Source organism: Protopterus annectens, chromosome 5.part1 (assembly GCF_019279795.1).
Source record: "Protopterus annectens isolate FY-2018-M chromosome 5.part1, PAN1.0, whole genome shotgun sequence".
NCBI lineage: Eukaryota > Metazoa > Chordata > Ceratodontiformes > Protopteridae > Protopterus > Protopterus annectens.
In genome coordinates this window covers 673,281,301-673,300,887 of record NC_056736.1, presented here as the reverse complement: position 1 = coordinate 673,300,887, position 19,587 = coordinate 673,281,301, and the positions used below count along the sequence as shown (strand labels likewise).

The following is a 19,587-nucleotide window of genomic DNA, read 5'->3' as shown; positions in this document are numbered from 1 at the left end:
AGCAGATGCTTGGAGAAAGTTGTCGGCTCAGATCCGATATGGATTTGAATACCCACTGGTTGCAGAAAATGAAGTAGAACTACTCAGATGGAATGTTATGGTAAGTACATAACTACTTTTTTTTAATAGCTATCACTTCGGCCAGGAGAATATTGGAAATTCAAGCCTTGTCCTGCTATTTTTACTGACTCGAGGCAGCCCTATATCCCACAATACCATGCGCTAACTCCCCAGGTCTCGTTTGCCGCTTCGCTACGAGGTTGTCTTTTTTACCGGCTCAGGTCAGTAAGGAATTTTACTTAAACTAGTTATTTCAGGTAGTTTTTCCAGTAGTTATCATTGTCTAGGTCCCTACTAATTACCGAATTCCCTTTTTTTTGTAGCCCTTCTTCCCTTCTTTAGTTAATTTTTTATCTTGGGCCTACAGGCTTTACCTCAATTTCCCCACCCATTACTATCTGTGTGTGTGGGTTTAGTCAGTTCCCTTAACTATTTTTATATTTATTTTTAAATTGAGTGTGTGTATGTGGACTGACTGTGTTTTTTTACTGTGGTCAGGACTATGTCCAAAGACACTAAGGTCTCAGGATTCAAGAAGTGTGACTCGTGCTGTCAGAAAATGTCTCTGACAGACGGTCACACTTCTTGTGTCTATTGCTTGGGGCCTTTAACACCTGTAGGACTCTTGTTCCGTTTGTCACAGATTTAGTTCGAGTCCTGCAGGAGAGGCGTAACAAGCTTATTCTAAGGGGCTTGTTAATGCCTGATGACTCCCCGTCCAAGTCTGGTTCGGGGAAGTCATCAAAAACCGCCAAACCCTCGGCTCCAGCTTCTGAGTCGAGGGCTGGCGCTATCGAGATGGCTCCGACCTCGGTTCCGGCTGGCTCCGAGGCGAGCAAAGTGGTTTCCGCTCCAAAACCATCATCGGAGCCGACCCCAGCGCGCAAGCACTCTAGGTCCCCCTCCCTGGAGTCCGTTAGATCGGCTCCGAGATCCCCTCTCTTATCGGAGCGGAGTCATAGGACTCATTCATCGAGGTCATCTAGGCTTTCTGACCATGACATCGAGAGGGTGGTCAGTAGACTCATAAAATCTCAGGCACTGGCCCAAATGCTCCAGAGCCCATCTCACCAGACTGTGGCTCCTTCGATACAATTATCTATTCCTCCACCGACTCATCACTCGAGCTCGGAGCCGGAGTTTCTCGGAACCGTGACCTTGCCTATGTCGGAGCAGATACTTCCTCCTTCGGCTCCGGTGTCGTCGGCTCTGACCTCTTCATTGGTTCCGTCCGTGGAGAGGTCCGGGCGCCGAGACTCCATTGTTGGCTCCGAGGGGGCGTGTGGCATCGGACCCTTGTCCGACACCGCTCTCCCTCTCTGAGCTTCGGCTCTGGTTAGTTCGGCCCCGACATCATTCTCGGAGCCTTCTCTGTCGGCTCCGGGGGTGGTTTTGGTCTCTTCGGATCCAGTGCTACCTTTGGTGTCTGATGGGGAAGCCTTCGAGGTGATGAGGAGTGTGCTGGACCCAGAGTCCACTCCAAGGTTAAGTTCTGCGGCTCCTCCCTCCATAGTGCCTGTTACGGTCTGTGGCCATTCTCTTGCACCTGTCAGCAGAGATCCAAAGCGTGGGGTACCCACTTTGGTTGTCTCCTCCTCTTCCGAGGGCTCCCCTGAAGTTTTAGGGGAACCCCCTAGGAAAAGAAAGTGCAAGAGGAAGCACATAGACTCCCCCGAGTCTGTCACGTCGGGCACCGACTTGGATGAGTCTGAAGGTTCCCCCAGATCCCCCTCTGAGGAGGTCTCCTTTTCAGACATCCTGGAAATCCTAAGACAGAGAGGAAATTGGTCCACTCTCAAACCTTCCGAGAACGAGTCTGTTTACCTTGATGCTTTTGGATCTCGCCCTTCCACCTCCTGGGTGTCTCCCCCTTTCGACCCACTAATGGAGGTAGTGGCTAGAAAGGCGTGGGCAGCTCCTGATTCAATGGAACCTACCCCTAGGAGGCCTTCTAAATTTATTTCTACACCAGATGATAAATCCTTTCTCACCAAAGGTGTTTCAGTTGATGCTATGGTGGTAGCAGCAGCCACTAAGAAGGAATTGGCTGATCCTTCTGTATCTGTTCATCCTCCTAACAAAGAGTCCAGGACCATGGACAGGTACGGCAAGCGGACCTTTGCTTCAGCGACCTTTTCTATGCGATCGCTGAACTATTTATGTAATTTCACCCGCCTTCAAAGAGACTTGCTCAAAGAGCTGGGTGAAACGGTACAGGATCCTTCTGCTGCGGGGTTTAAGGACAAAATAAACTCTCAGCTGGCTACCCTGAACTCCATTGTTAACTCCTCCATGCGGCTAATTTCTTATGCAGCCGATGGAGCGAGTAGGGCCGCTGGTACAGGCGTTGCGTTAAGACGTCACGCTTGGATGCGACTCTGTAACTTTGCCGATCCCTTCAAGGCGTCCTTCACTAACACCCCCTTTGACGGTTCGGAATTGTTTGGACCTCAGGTGAAGAATGCCCTCACCAGATGCGAGCAAGATGGTAAAACTCTCTCTGCCGTGGGAGTCCGTTTTTCCACACCTTCTAGACCTTATCCTAAGGGACAGAAGGGGGGAAAGATGTGGTTCCGCAAACCCCAGGGAGTCGCACCTGCCGCACGTGGTGATTTTCCCCCTAGAGGCAGAGGGGGAAATAACAACAGACGCCGCCCCAGGGGCAGAGGGGGTCCTCAGAACCAGGGTTCGAGGGAATCTTTTCCTGATCAACCCTTTCAGCATCCCTGAGAAGCTGCCCGACTGTCCGCCTTCGGAGTCAGTCGGGGGAAGATTATCTCTGTACCCGGAAGCCTGGAAATCCCTCTCCCAAGACACATGGGTACAGAAGATCATATCCGAGGGTTACAAAATCCCCTTTACCACCCCCCCGGTACAACCGCCAAAACCCCTACCAGATGTACCACCCGCACAAAGGGGTCAGGCTCAGCTAGAAATAGAAAAGCTATTAGCAAAAAGAGTCATCCAGGCAGTCCCAGCAGATCAGCTAGGGTCCGGAATTTACTCCAGGTTCTTTTTGGTACCAAAAAAGACAGGAGACTGGAGACCTATTTTGGATCTCAGCAGGTTAAACAAATCTGTGTTAAAGACAAATTTCGGATGGTAACACTGCAGTCCATTCTACCCTTTTTGGGCAGAGACAACTGGATGTGCTCGTTAGACCTCCAGGGCGCGTACTGCCACATAAAGATACACAGACGCTCCAGGAGGTTTCTCCGCTTCCGGCTGGGAGTCAGTCATTTTCAATTCAGAGCCCTGCCCTTTGGTCTCACCACAGCCCCCCGGGTGTTCACCAAATGTTTGGCAGTGGTCACGGCTCACCTGAGACAGAAAGGATTCCAGGTGTTTCCATACTTAGACGACTGGCTCATTTCTGCTACCACCAAACAGGATCTCATAATGGCCAGGGATTACACCAGGGGTGTCCAACCTTTTCAGTTGCAAGGGCCGCATTGAGTAAACAGAAATGGTCTGGGGGCAAGTGAGGAGCAAAAAAGAAAGAAAAAAAAAGGTCTCTCACAAACTGAAGAGCAAAAAAAAAAAACCCCCCCACGTCGTAAACTGAAGAGCTTGCGGACTAATACAAAGTAGACCCACTGGCTGTTTTGTAGGTGAATTTGAACAATAAATAAATTAATAAATTACTTCAGTAATTGCAACAGGCAATTGTGAAATTCAGGAATGCTTCAAACACTTCAAGCACGAATGCATTGAGATTAAAACAGACTAGCTTACATAGTCAGTTAACAGACAGACATGCAGACAGATACCTACTGGAAAAGGCCACAATCAATATAACATATTGACCCCTGTTTCATATTAGTTTGATGGACGTTCACTAGACTACAGATTTAAACACCCCTTTCTTTTGAGTCATTTTGCCTAGTATAGACAGCACTGAGGAATAACCAATGGAACAGTATAACAAACTGAAATATTGTAATGAATTATTCAGACTGTATAATTACCAAGTAATTTTACAAATGAGTCAGCATAGTTCATTAGGGTTACCACCTGTCCCACTTTGCGAGGGACAGTCCCTCTTTGGGCAGTTGTGTCCTGACAAAAAATTAAAAAAAAATGGCAAATGTCCTGAGATTTTAGGACAAAATTCTGTCCTATATTTTATGTAATAGTTGCATAAAACAGTTATTCTGTATCTAAAAATACCTAATGTTATAAGAAATAGAATAAGCAACTAAAATGCTACAAGAATAAGCTTTTATTTTAGGCAAAAAAGTTAAGTTTTATCCTTTGTACTGCTCACGGGTATGTGTCGCCCTGTAAAATCTGATGTCTGTACCAAAAATGTCCCACTTTGGCCATTTGAAAAGGTGGCAACCCTAAGTTCAATATATTACAGTTCACAAAACTGGTTTGTTGAATATGTTAGTAGAGGCCATCAAATAAAATGACTGAATGACATTAAGCCAGAGATGTAGCTGTTAAGAAAAGGAATAATCTATCAAGCAAAAACTTTCTGCTCCTCAAAGTTCACAAAGCAGAGCATAACAACTACTTCCTTCACACAAAGCTCATAGGGCAATTTCAATAAAATAATTAGATGTGCTGTGCATTTACAATGGCCTGTGTTTCCAGCTTGGTACGAGTTGCAAAATGATGAAAATCTAGCCTAGCGCTAGCAGCCAAACAACCAACTTAAGTACAAGCATGAACCAAAATAATTTTCATTTAAAAGTGAACAAAACTATGCAGCAAATCAAGCACTGCAAAACATCCAGGACTGGTTTATTAAAAGTCTTCTGTAGATGCAGACATTTTATTCCGCTCATGAGTTAATGCATGCGCTTTGAAAAATACATATACAGGTTTTCTAGCAGTAAACATTACCTGACAGCATTAGAAAAAAAACTTGCATCAACCTGTTAACTACCATTTCTCTTGTATGCCTCCCCCATCATGACTAACCTACATAGCAACCCCCCCCCCCCCCAATGAAACTGGACAGCTGCTACAAAGGTATCTCATTGTTGAAAAGCATCAGTCAGGAGAGGGGTACAAAAAATTTCCATATCATTGGATATACCATGGAACACAGTGAAGATCATCGTAAAGTGGAGAAAATATGGGACAACAATGACATTGCAAAGAACTGGACATCCCTCCAAAGTTGATGAAAAGCTGGTCAGGGAGGCTGTCAAGAGACCTACAGCAACATTGAAGGAGCTGCAGGAATTCCTCGTAAGTACTGGTTGTGTACTACATGTGACAACAATCTCCCGATTAAGCCACATGTCTGGCCTATTGGGTTGGGTTGCAAGATGAAGCCTTTTCTTACACAGAAAAAATTTGCAAAAACAACAAAGTCTCCCAAGAGCATGTGGGAAAATGTGTTATGGTCTGATGAGGCCAAGGTTGAACTTTTGGCCACAATTCCAAAAGTACGTTTGGCATAAAACACTTCATATCACCAAAGAACACCATCCCCACGGTGGTGGCAGTATCATGCTTTGGGGTTGCTTTTCTTCAGCTGGAACTGGGGCTTTACTCAAGGTGGAGAGAATTATGAACAGTTCCAAATACCAGTCACTTTTGGCCCAAAACCTTCAGGCATCTGCTAGAAAGCTGAAGATAAAGAGGAATTTCACCTTTCAACGTGACAATAACCCCAAGCATATATCCAAAAAACAAAATAATGGCTTCACCAGAAGAAAATTAAAGTTTTGGAATGGCCCAGCCAGAGTCCAGACCTAAATCCAATAAAAAATCTGTGGGGTGACCTGAAGAGGGCTGTGTACAAGAGATGCCTTCGCAATCTGACAGATTTGGAGCACTTTTACAAGGAAGAGTGGGTAAATATTGCCAAGTCAAGATGCGCCATGCTGATAGACTCCTACCCAAGAAGACTGAATGATGTAATTTAATCAAAACGTGCTTCAACAAAGTACTAGTTTAAGGGTGTGCACACTTACGCAACCAGCTTATTGAATGTTTTGTTTTTTTTATATTCCCCCCACAACAAGAGATTTGTTTTGCAATTGAATTGCACAGGTTATAGGTCACATTAAAAGTGGGAAAGTTTTGAAATTATATCACAAAAACCTGGCATTTTAAACAGGGGTGTGTAAACTTTTTATATTCACTGTATTTTGCATCTGTTAAACATACAAAGTCAAATACTGTAATTAGATATGCAAACACATTGTCTGGCAAGCTGCAAAGACTACCATACATCTTTATAAAACTGAAACAGCATTAGGAGCAGAGAACATAAATGCTAATCCAACCAATGAGCCAACTGGTCAGAATTCAAAAGCAGAGGAGGTACTCAATGTTTGAAGTTTGGTCAGCAAACATTTCTATCAAAATAAGGCATATTTTACAGCAAATTATCATATTCTTGTCAACAAGCTGGCAACATAATCTGTATGCTCCTATTTCACTGCTCTCAACAAGTAATGCTATCAGGTCTGGCTTGCAAGCTCTTGTGCATGCCCTTCTTAGTGGTAGTATGAGGGAGCATTATTTGAGTTTTGGTTTGACCAAGCTTACGCAAGACATTTTGTTAAGACCACTACGCTATTAGACCATAAAACCACTACACAGTCTGAATTTTATAAAATATGGGGTTGGGAATCTACTCTAAAGTTTGAGGTGTATAAATGCTTTACTGCATCATAACACTTGAGTCACTTCAATTTTTAAATCAGTCCTGTTAAAAGCTAGTAGAGCCTACTTGTCAGCAGCAATATGGTTTAACTTCCATCACTATTAACTAATAATGTTAAAACCAGATGGCACAGATGAGTACTGAATCCCACCACTGCCAACCATTTGAGAAGAAAGGAACAAGGTGGCATCAGAGGGGGTGGTCTGTTGAGTCGCACCACTGATACCTAACAACGATAAAACTACACACAACTCTGGATTCAATAAAAAAAAATGGCCCCATGAAAATAAACAAATATTCACTGGGCCTCCAACATCCACATCCAGACTAGACTGGACACAGTCCACTTGCAGTGTTAAATCCTTGGAATAGTATCATACACCCCTTTATTACCACTCTCTCAGTGAACTGCAGCGTCTCCCTCTGCTCCTTATCCAAGACAAAAGCCTTGGAAACAAGCATTTCCCCACAGCCTTCTTCCTGGAACAGTAGTACTGCCACCGCTCTAGATGTGGCCAGAAAATAATCAGCTATGGTATAGTCTTGATTTAGCCAAATAAATATAAATATAAATATATACATTAAATATGGATTCAGTGGTAGCAGACTCAAGTAATTTTGCTAACTGGAGACAAAAACTACAGCCTGCTAGCCTGTGATGGTAAATAAAGGGCAACCTTCCAGTAATAAATAGTAATAAGACATACATAATAATGTATTCACGAAGTGCTTGTGGCTGGTTTTTAAGACAAACATTGAGGATACATATTAAATGCAGAGATGAATGAGAAAGTACACAAGGAATATTAAAACAGTTAAAAGAATACTTAATCCGATCTAAACTAGCTTAAGTCTCTTAGGATCATTGAACCCAATTATTCAGTTATACAACTTAATTAAAACAGGCAGAAGCAAATCATAGCACTGACATTAATATTCTGAAGACTCTTCCATTATGAAAAGACTAAAACCAGCCTTAAATATTTTTACACATCAAGTCACTCTCTTCTGAAAGCCCATAATCTTATTATTTCATTTTTTAGAAATAAAATTACATCTTATTTTAGTTACTAGTTTTCCCATAGCAAAAATAACCAAGCCAGTTTTTCAATAAGCAATGGATACGATTCAAAAGCAAAAGCTTAAATTATGTCAGCAAAATAATCAAGATCTTGTATACATTTTAATCATTATCTCTAGGTCCAATATTAAGCATCCTTCAGTCAACTATACTTATATAGCTTAGCTTACCTTTTACTGCTGTAGAATAGATGTTGTAGTAGCCTTTTTGTAAAAAAAATAATAAATCCACTTTCTTCACCTCGATCTCACTCCTTCCTTCACCGCAAATGAAAAAAAACGACCAAACGGTGTTTTCGCGCATGCGCATACCAGCGGAAAGACGCTGGTATGAAAAAAACGTGGAAAAAAGAAAGTTGACGCATGCGCAGAACAGCAGAAGTACGCGGACGTGTAAACACACGGAAAAAAAGTTAAATTTCAATTAAATTTAAATTTAAGGGTCGCGGGCCGCATGGAAGAGCTCTGAGGGCCGCATGCGGGCCGCGGGTTGGACACTCCTGGATTACACTATTCAGCTTTGCAACAGTCTGGGTATTTCTATAAATTTTGCAAAGTCCTCCTTGTTGCCTTGTCAATGTATAAACTTTATAGGCACCGTATTAAACACCACAGAAATGTCTGCAACACTACCACCCCAGAGAGTGGCAGACATAAGGCGGAATGTTCAGACCCTGTTTCAGCCCAACAAAGTCCAGGTCAACCGAGTATTGAAAGTGTTGGGCCTCATGGCGGCGGCGATTCTTCTACTTCCATTAGCCCGCTTCCACATGAGGCTCCTTCAGTGGATGCTCTTTTCTCAGTGGTCTTTTCAACAGCTACCAATGACCCACAGCATTTGGATAACCCCATCTTGCAAGAAACATCTCTCCTGATGGATGGTTTCCCCTCAACTTTTTCAGGGCAGACCCTTTGTTCTCCCCCCTCCAGTTGCCACTGTCACAACGGATGCCTCCCTGATCGGGTGTGGGGGGCATTATCAGGGCAGGACGGTCCAGGGCACTTGACAACAGTCAGAATGCCACCTGCACATAAATGTCCTGGAGATGAGAGTGGTGCTTTTGACGTTGCAAGCCCTTCAGAGCTCTTTTCCCACGGGGACTGTAGCAATTCAGACGGACAATATGTCTGTGGTGTGGTACATAAACAAGCAGGGCGGAACAAAGTCCTATCCCCTCTGTTGAGAAGCACTCAGACTTTGGCAATGGGCGATTTCGTCTCAACGGTTTCTGATAGCAACGCACATCCCCGGGAAGTCCAACGTCATAGCAGACAGATTGAGCAGAACTGTCCTCATGCCTCACGAGTGGTCTCTAAATCAAGCGGTAGCAGACGGAATCTTTCGGAAGTGGGGCCAGCCTAGCTGCGACCTTTTCGCAACTCCCCAAAACAGCAAGTGCCTCGACTTCTTCAAACTTTTTCCTCTGCCAGGCCAACTCCTCAGAGACGCTCTTGTTCACGTTTGGACCCGGGGTCTCCTCTATGCTTTTCCTCCTTTTCCGTTGATCCCGCAATTAATTCAGAAAGCAATCGCATTGAGATCCAAAATGATCCTCATTGCCCCGTTTTGGCCTCGACAAGTATGGTTCCCGTTCCTGCACAAATACCTACTGGAACAGCCTTGGCATCTGGAACCCCTTCTGGATCTGTTGACCCACCTCATGGGCAAGCTGCATCAGTCTCTACATTCCATCAACCTCACAGCTTGGTTGCTCCTCTTCCAGCCATAGCAAGGCTTCCCCTCATCTCTCCTTCTGTTCGTGATATCATTCTGGCCTCCCATAAGTCCAATACTAGGAAGACTTATGCTAGTAAATGGAAGCGTTTTTCATACTGGGCGCAAAATAGGTCCTTAGATCCTTTTCATGCACCCATTCATGAGGTTCTGGACTTTCTGGCGGAGCTTTTTCATTCTGGATCATCATCGGCCACTATCAGAGTACAGTTAGCGGCCATTGCTAATTTTCATGTTGGACTCTCAGAAGCAAACATTATGTCCCACAAACTCTGTAAAGCTTTTCTCAAGGGCATCTTTTTGCTCAGACCTCCAGTAAAAGATCCACCTCCACAATGGGACTTGAATTTAGTTCTAACCTCACTAATTCTGCCCCCTTTTGAACCTGCAGCTTCTTGTTCCCTCAAACTAGCTATAACATCTGCCAGAAGGGTCTCGAAACTCCAAGCCTTGTCTGTCCGTCCGTCCTCCTTATTTGTTTTTTCATAAAGACAGGGTAACTCTCAGAACAAACCCTTCCTTCCTTCCAAAAGTGCTATCAGAAGCAAATTTAAATAATTCTATTGACTTACCTGTCTTTTTCCCAGACTATACCAACAGAGCTGAACAAAAATTACATTCATTAGATGTTCATCGCCAATTACGGTGCTACCTAGACAGGACAAAACAATTCAGAAAGTCAGATCAGCTCTTTCTCTCTTATGCGGCAGGAAGAAAGGGCTTCCGGTTTCGAAAGTTACCCTTTCCAGATGGCTGACATCTATTATTACCTTGGTCTATGAGTTGAGGCACAGGCCTAAGGCTCATTCAACCAGGGCTCTATCAACTTCAACGGCGTTTCAAGCAAGGTTACCACTAGATGCCATTTGTGTAACGGCTACATGGGCTTCCAAACATACTTTTATTGCTCATTACAAGCTTGACTTGGCCTCCAGAAATAGAGCTGATTTTGGTTCCACTGTACTCAGGAGTCTGCTTCATTGAGCCACCCAGGACTAAGATGCTAGGGACGCTGTCCCATCCAGCAAGAATGAAGGCGAGAATGACAACTTAACATTAAGAAGTTATGTCTTACCATAACGTTCCATGTTAGTTGTATTCTCGCCTTCTTTTTTGCGTCCCTCCCTCCTGCCCCCTAGCCTGGACAGACTCGAAATTGAGTCCTTCCTTTTTGGAGATACAATATGTTGCGTCTTTTCCTGGTATCCTTAGTGTTATTAAGAGGTAATCTTCTAATAAAGAGGGTTATAATATTTTTATTATAAGATTATTGTTTATACTATGTCTTGGCTTCCAAACGAAATCTGGGGAGTTAGCGCATGGTATTGTGGGATATAGGGCTGCCTCGAGCCGGTAAAAATAGCTCTCGAGCTATAGTATAGGCCGAGTTGGAGCCGAGGATCGGCTCCGAACCCATCCAGCAAGAAAGAAGGCGAGAAGAAGACAACTAACATGGAACGTTATGGTAAGACATAACTTCTTAATAATTGAATGAGTACTGTAGCCACTCCCTCCCTCCATCCCCCCTTGTTTTTTTTTTTTTTTTTGATTACACCAGGGTATCAGCATGTATTATTTTTCTTTTCTTAACCATTTGTCCGGGCTTAGCCTCCCTATTCCCCCTCTCATTTGGGATGAAAACTCTGAAGGCCTTGGTGCCTACCCTGTCCTTTAGTCAGCTCAGGTAGAGTCGACTAATATTTTAGTTGGATGGAAGGTGCTCTGGGGCTTTGGAAGCTGGCTTGCTTTTATATCCTATGCAGGATACAACTTATATGGCTTGGACTACTGCAGCAGTGTTCATTTGAACATCTACTCTTAAGGTAAATTTACTTAACACAACTGTGCCTTCGTATTTTGTTATTGTTTTGTTTTATTTTTCAAGCCTATTTACCTTAAGGAACATTGTCAGTAGCTTAAACCAAGGACATTAATCTAAAGATTCCACCCCCTAAGAAGGAAATTATTTTAATACTATATATAATATGATCACTTCACTTTTATACCCTGACCCCACAGAAGCCTCCTGAGTACGAAACAGTATATTAATTTTAACTTGGCTTTTATCCAGCCTTTTATGTTACAGTGTGGCCTCCGAAAGACATGCGTGAATGGGTGTGCCTTCACTGAAGGTTGGGCTGGCAACTCGGCACCATAAAAAAGATCTACTGCCAAACATTAGCAGACCGGAGTTCCGCTGTGGCAACCCCTAACCGGGAAAAGCCGAAAAGACAAACAGCAACCCTTCAGTGTACTTCCATGCAATGACATTAAGTGGTTTGTGTTAACAGTCCACTCGCCATGTTAACAAAGTCATAACAAATCCAGATTTTCTCATTCGCTCTTTCTTGTAAGGCCCTATTTCATACATCTCTTCATATATTTTGCAGGAATTATGCTTTATAGTCTTTATTTTATTCATTACTTTCAGTGTTGATGATGTCCATCTCCCAAAAGCAGTTTCTGGTTCAAGTGCAAAGTACTCCTTACTCTTCTAGTCAGCTCTTGTTTCTGTCACTGTCGGACCTTTTCCTTTGGAACAGTCCAAAGGATTTCATTGGAAAAGGTTTTTTTTTACAAGCTTTGTTGTCAAAATAATGCAGACATGTCCCCTTTTACTTGCTGGTTCACTATTTTTGGACAAAATTTATTTCCTTCTTAGCCTGCTTTGCATCAAAAAAATGCCTTTTATCCTTCAGGAAAATAAAATTTTGAAGACAGCTGGGTAAAGTAGTTTGAAGCTCATAGGTTCATAGGTTCATACTAGGCTATCTGCCCTAGGGCATTTATAAGCCTAGCCAGAGTGTGTGTGGCTTTCACCGCCCCTTAGGATGAGAATACTATACCCATTAGTTTGCTGTGCCTCTGTCCAGCAGTGATAGAGATGATTCCCGGGGTAAACCTACGATCTCCCATCCACTCGTCAAGATTTCTCTTGAACAGAGTCAGTGAGGGGCTCTGCCTCACATGGACTGGGATTCTGTTCCATAGTGTAGGGAGTCTCTGGGTGATGAATCTGTCCCTCCAGCACGTCCTATTTATATCCGTGTTGAGGTTTAAGTCTCTTGCTCTCGTGGCTCTGGTGGATTTGGATTTTTGAGGTGGAGCATGTCCATTAATTCCGGGTTGGACATGGCCTTGTATGTCAGGCACAGATCACCTCTGAGCAGACGGTATGCGACTGAATAGAGCTGGAGTTTCTTCAGTCGGGCATCGTATGACATATGTTTGAGCCCCTTTATCCTTTTGGTGAGGAACTTTTGGGGTCTTTCCAACTGCTGCAGGTGTCGGGTAAGGTACATTCCGAATGGGGCGTTGTACTCAATCATTGGTCTGATAAGTGAAGAGTACAGGAGTACAATGACCTCTCCTGATATGGATGTGAATCCCTTCATGATCAGGTGGGCAATGTAGAAGGTCTTCCTAACCACTTTGGCAATGTGAGTGTCAAAAGAGAGGTTACTGTCAACTTGGGTCCCCAGGTCCCTGATAACTTCTTTCGTGTTTAATGGATTACCACCTATGTGGTAATTAGAGGTTACCTTGTTTTTCCCAATGGGTATGACTATACATTTTTTGGCATTTAGCTTAAGGCCATGGCTCTGGCACCAGTTATCCATTTCTATGAGACCTCTCTGGAGGACGTCTGTGTCTGATGGAGTGTCAATTATGGTGCCCAGTTTGCAGTCTTCTGCAAATTTTGTCAGCCACAATCCCCCTATGTTTGCCTGCACTTCAGAAAAATAAATGCCGAACAAGAGGGGGCCCAGGACTGAGCCCTGTGGGACACCGCTCGTGACCGGCTTAGAGTCTGACATGGCACCAGCAACTCTAACCCTGTGTGTTCTGTCCTTGAGCAGTTTGCAACCCATCTTGTGACATATGGGTTTACATCTAAGCTGGTGAGTTTTTCTATGATGCCCGAGTGGGGTATTGTGTCGAACGCTTTTGCTAGGTCAAGGTAGGCTGTGTGAACTGCCTTACCCTCATCAATGGCCTTAGTGACCGTTTCGAAAAAGTCAACCAAGTTCAAGAGGCAGGATCTGCCCTTGACAAAGCCAAATTGGGTAGGATCCAGTGTCTGTAGGTCCCCAATGTCATTATGAGTTCCATTATGATCCTCTCCATAGCTTTGCAGACAAGGCTCGTCAAGCTTATGGGGCGGTAATTTCCAGGGTCCGTAGAAGCACCGCCTTTGTGGAGTGGGACCACAGTTGCCGTACGCCATTCTTTGGCTACGTATCCTGTAGTAAGGCTAAGATTAAACAGCAGCCTTATGTGTGGGTTTAGTTCCTCATTGAGTTCGTGTAGCACACAGCCGGGGACACCGTCCGGTCCCATTGATGCTGTGTTTTTTGCTTTAGAGAGAGCAGCTCTCACCTGGGCATCTGAAATGTTTGGGAGGCTAGACTCTGGTGGGATAGATATTTCTCCTTTTGGGGGGAGGGGAGAAATTTGCACTGAACCTGTCTGCCAGTATGTTGGCAATGTCTGTGGGTTCAGTGATTTTTTTATCATTTTGGACTAATTCTGAGCATATCTGGGAGTTTCCACCCAGGTTTCTAACATAGCTAAAGAAGGCCTTATGATTGTCTTTTGTGTCATTAGCGATTTTTCTCTCAAAGTTGGCCTTGGATGATTTTATGAGTGATAGTAGTTTTTTGCTAGTATTGATCAGAGATGCCTTCCCTTTTAGGGATTTTGCTCTGTCATGTAGTAGCTTTCTCCTCTTGTTGTAGAGTTTGTTTATGGCTGGGGTCCACCAGACCGGGCGCCTGCCTTTGGTGGAAAGGGTCTTGATTTTATTAGGGATTGCTTGATCCATACATTCCTGGAGGTGCTCGTAGAAGGCATTTGTAATGGTTTCAGCAGCGTGGGTTGTGGTTTCCACTGGCTCGGGGGCCTTGAAGGATACCACTCCTGTCTTAAGAAGTGTGAAGTTTGCTTTTGAGAAGTTCTTCACTGTAGTCTTTTTTGCTGGGGGTGGGGGCGGGATGTAGATCTCCAGTGAGATTAATTTATGGTCTGATCTCACCAATGAGGGATATACTTCCGGTGTGGAGCATTTTGTCCCCATGTTTGTGATGATCAGGTCTAGTATATTTTCTCCTCTTGTGGGAATGGTGACTAGTTGTTCCATAGCATTTGAGTTTATGAACTCAAGAAACCTTTGGGCTAGGGTGTTGGGGCTTGAGTAATGTTCCCAGTCTATGTTTGGGTAGTTGAAGTCACCCAATATGATGGTGTTTGGAGAGACATTCATACTCTCCAGTGTCTTCAGGAAGGCTGTGTGGGTTTCCTGAGTTTGAGAAGGTGGTCTGTAGCATGTTACAAACTGTAGGGCAGTTTTACCTATGGTTAATTGCACCTGGATGGTCTCCGATGCTTCGTGCGTTGCCACTAACCTGGAGGTGTGGGTATCCTTTATGAATATGGATACTCCCCTCCTTTTGTGGTTCGGTCCGGATTTTGGGGCGGAACGCATTATATGAGGTATAACCTGATAGTGCTGGGGTGCTCTCAGGAGCCTTGAACCAGGTTTCAGTCACAGCACAGACATCGATGTTCTCCATACTGAGGAGGGCTTCGAGGGCGTGCATCTTGAGGTTTAGACTTCTGGCATTGAGCAGTATTACCCTTAGTTTTTCTCCATTTTGTTTTCTAGGCGGTAGGTTTATCATTTGAGCCTTGCCTAAAAAGGCACTATGGGAGTGGCAAGAGCCTTTGCCAATATCCGGAAGCCCAGGGGTGACAGGTGCAAGCCGTCCCTTGCGAAGCAGCGTGGCTTGTCAAGCATGTCATCCCAGACAGACATTGGATCCCCTTAGAATGACACCAGTAATTAAGCCAGTTATTAAAGCTGATCATTTTGTCTCTGTATTGTGGCATCATTCTTGGTGAGGGTAGGATACTGCTCAGGGTCAGGGTCATACCGGCCTGGGCTACATAATCTGAGAGCTCCTCTATGTCTCTTTTCATGTAGTCCAGGGAGGTACGTCTCGGGTCGTTCACACCGGCATGGACAATGACTGAGTCATACTTGTACTTGCTGTGGAGTGACCTGAGTGCTTGTGTTATGTGGCGGATTCTAGCGCCTGACAGGCAGCTTACTGTGATCTTTTCCTTGTTCAATCTGGTGAGTGGGACGTCAGTGTGTCTGACTATGGAGTCACCTATAACAAGTGTGTCTGGCATTGTGTTTGGCCTTAAGGGCTGTGACTGTTTAGCACACTGACTTTGAGAACTATGTGTTGCATGTCTTATGTCTTGAGGTGGCAGTTGCTTGGGTGTCTGCTTTGGAGGCCTCTGTAGTTTTGGTAGATTTTTGATCAGTGCCTCCGAGTATGTCTTTGTGTGTTTATGTTTTTGTTTTGCAGTTGTGATAGTTCTATGTGAAACTGGGTTTGTGGTGTGCGTGGTTTCCTTCTCCTCCTGTCTGGCCTTGCCAGTCCTGAGTTGAGAGAGCTCAGCCTCCAGTTTGGCTATATAGTTGCATCTCTCACATGTATTTGTGTTTTGTGGGAGAAGGAGTGAGTTGTCTGTGTACATGAGGCAATTGTAACATTGCCTCAAGATGCCCAGATTCACCAGCTGAACAGGAGAGGATGCTAGCAACTGACCCTTCGACATGCTAGAAAAAGTGGAAAAGTTTGCTGTGTAACTGAGTCAGAAGGGACCTATAGGGAAATGGGTACTCAAGGGGATTCTAGGCTAATGTAGTACTTTGTTTAGTATACAAGTACTTTACCTATATAAAAATGCTTTAGGAGCAAGTGCTGAGCTTTACCTATATAAAAATGCTTTAGGAGCAAGTGCTGAGCTTTTGAGATAGAGAATAGACTGTTTAGATTGCAAGTAGAGAAGTTCTAAGGAAAAATTGAAGAGCACACAAATGCTTTTAGCGGCTAAGCGACTTGAGTGTGTTAGCCTACAGGTAAAATTAAGCAACAAATAACTTTTTTTAAAAGTGCAAAACAGTTAATCAACACAAAAACAGTTTAAATAGAATGCAGAGCTGTATAAACAGGCGAAAATGCAGTCGCTAAGCAGTAATTAATCAAAAAGCCAGAAAAAAATACTTAAATCAGGAAAAAGTCACTCTTTTGCTCTCTGCTGCTTGTAGAACTCTGCAGGACACCATGAGGAGCTGTGCTGAGTTGAATACAAGCGAAAAAGTGCACTAAAGCGGGCTTTATCATAGAATCCTCTTGACATTCCCTGATTGTTGTGATAGTTTTTATTTCTGCTCCACAGTGAAAAATCATTTGCCACAGTTTGTTCTCTCCATTTCCTTTCTGCCACAGTTTTGTCAAGAGGAATTATTTCTGCTCTTTACTAATACAGGCTTTAGCTGCTTTCTCGTGACCAGGTCTGGAATGTGCATAGTGTCTTGTCATTTAAGAAATACTCCTATAGAACACTGTTCCAGTTCCATATTTGGACTTTTGTATTGTAAAATGAATACAGTCAGTTCCTTTCAATTTTTCTAGTGTAATAGAAAATTGTACTTTTTCTCTGAGCACTCGTGCTTCTAACTGTAATATGTTTTTAAAAGATTGTTCTTGAGAAGCCTCAGCTCAGCCAGCCTTTTCTTCATTTCTGCCTCTAAGTTTTGCAGTTTTATCATTTCATCTGAATAGCTAGTTAAAGCTTCCTGAAAAATTTCCAGCCTATTATTTGAGATTGTTATATTCCTTCAGTGTTTTATTTATTTTAAACACCTCTGAGTTCATTTGATTTATTTATCCTCTGAATTGTTAGAAATAATGTACTGTACCATAGTTGAAACTTGAAGCTCATTTCGCTGATCAGCTGCAGGATTCTTCCCAGCCAGTTTTCTTTTCTCGTTTTCTGGTTGATTTTCTCATTCTCTTCAAATTTCTTCTTTGCTGGCATCCAGGCAGTGTAATTACTAGACAGTGACAAAATTTTAACCAAGCTGACAGTTTCACTGCCTCTTTTTTCACAGTTCCTCATTTCACGTAGGGAAAGCTCAAATCAACCTTTTGAACTGTGTCCAGCCATCTTGGAAGCCCTGTAAAACAGACTTCCTTTATATTTAGATTCATATAGTCACCTTGCAAGTGGCTTATGTTTTTTTTACAGGGTGTCTGGATGGTATCACTGGAGATTAAGAATGCTCTTTGAATATGCCAGTGTGTGCAGACCTTGCAGGAAATCCTTGTTGCAATGGGTGAGCTTTCAAGTGTTTCTGCATTAAGTTTTGTTAGCACCTGAAATGTTTTCCCTTGGTGCTGGCTGTGTTGAGTGAAGTGTTGCACAGGTTTTCTTTCCCTCATCCAGGAACTTAATGGACAATTTTCTGTATTTGCCATAGTGAGTAAAAAGTGAGGTTGTGTGAGGGGTGTCAACAACTCTGTATTGTTTGTATAAAAACAGAAATGAGTGTAAGCCCAGTAGTAACAGTTGTCTATTTTCAGAGGTAAGCTAAGAACCTGGGGATTGAGTGAATCAAACCAACACTTCAGGATGAAATTCTTAGCTTCTGTCCTTAGTCTGAAGTTGATTTCTGATATTGGGACTGACCGTGATGACTGGCATCTCATGGTAGGGATTATGGCTGCTGTATATCATTTTTAGTATTAATGTGGATGCTGCTGTCTGGTTGCATGCGGTTTTTCTTTTGTGTGACTCTTTGAGAAGCTGGTAAACACAATAAAACTTGTTTTTATCACTTGCCTTGTACGTTTGTTTTCATTTGAATGCTTAAATTGGTGTTAATGTACGTTACAGTAATGGCTTTTTTTTTTTTTTTGCTGATATTACCATGGATAAATGTGTTCATCTTTTGTAGAAACGTGAGAATACATTCAGAAAATGTGATTGCAGCTATTGAAAATATTGGAAAGGCTGAGGTCAATACATATGAAAGGTAAATATACATTTCTGATAGCATTGTATTCGATGATTGAAAATACTGGAATTAGGGATGTTAAACGTTGTCAGGCGTAGTCTTTTTTTTTTTTTTTTTTCTTTTTTCTTTTGTATAGTACATGTTCTGGTTATTCTTGTAGAGATATTCAAACAAAAACACATCTGCTCAGATGCTCAGACTGGTGTCATTCCAAGTGGAACCTGAGTCCCTAGGGAATCTAAAGCCTTGAGTTCTGCACCACTCCCCTGACATTTGTAGATCCCCAGGAAGCAAAACATGCTGTCAGTCCTTTCATTGATCATACAACACTTCAGAAAATGTCATGGTGTGCAGCCTGTCTTACTTTAGAATAGAATGATTTAAACAAGAAGCAGCAGTACTGTCAAGAAACTAATATAGCAAAACAGCTAAATTTTAGCTGGGATGTTAGATATGGATTTGATATAATCAATGTCACCTAGGAGGTCTAGTTAAGATATCTGGTTAACAGTCCTGCAGGAAGAGGGATGATGGGTGAATGAACATAGCCAGACAGTGAGTAGATTAAACCTGGTATTTTGCAATGTATGTTGAAATTGTGCATTTTCTTTTTATGTTTTATGTATTGCAAACATTAAAATGACTCAAACAAAAGTATAGTGATGAGTATTGTAGAATTAGAAAGAATAATACATTCATATTTGAATAAGACAACAAGGAGCAAGAAGAAATCAGATTGTTTTCTGTTTATGGTGTTGGTGGAAGATGCTCTGAACTATTGACTTCATGAAAGAAGGTGGTTCTGAACACCTGAAGTATTTTAGGGGAAGTGCAGTTATCTTTGAAGCTGCATAGTCAGCTCCTAGTTTGACATATAAAAAAGTGAACAGTTTCAAAAAGTTTTTTGTTCAGGTACTGATAGATCTTGGAAGGAAGTTCCTTTGTCACATAAGCCAATGAGTGTTTTTTTCCATTGTGGCTTTCATAAGCAGTGTTTATTTACTCTTGTTCTACTGTTAAGGTAGAAGGCTTTAACAAAATCATAAAAATTAAACGTACTTATTAAGAGGTGTTTCTTCAGGGGTAGTATATCTTTCATTATCACAAGTATAATAGTTTCTGTTTAGCTAAGGTGGTCTTGTTTATGAACATTGCTGTACAATTTGTAGGAATAAATATTACATTGCTGTTTTAGCCATTCAGTTG

General features: G+C 42.9%; 1 protein-coding gene across 1 annotated transcript in view; it reads left to right on the top strand.

The window, feature by feature from the left end:
• The window catches only part of LOC122803253, a 1,850,609-nt gene that overhangs the window by 1,815,461 nt on the left and 15,561 nt on the right, over positions 1–19,587 (top strand). Inside the window, exon 9 of the mRNA XM_044072846.1 lies at positions 18,322–18,399. Within this exon, the coding sequence (XP_043928781.1) occupies positions 18,322–18,399 (78 nt within the window). The remainder of the gene's footprint in view (positions 1–18,321; positions 18,400–19,587) is intronic.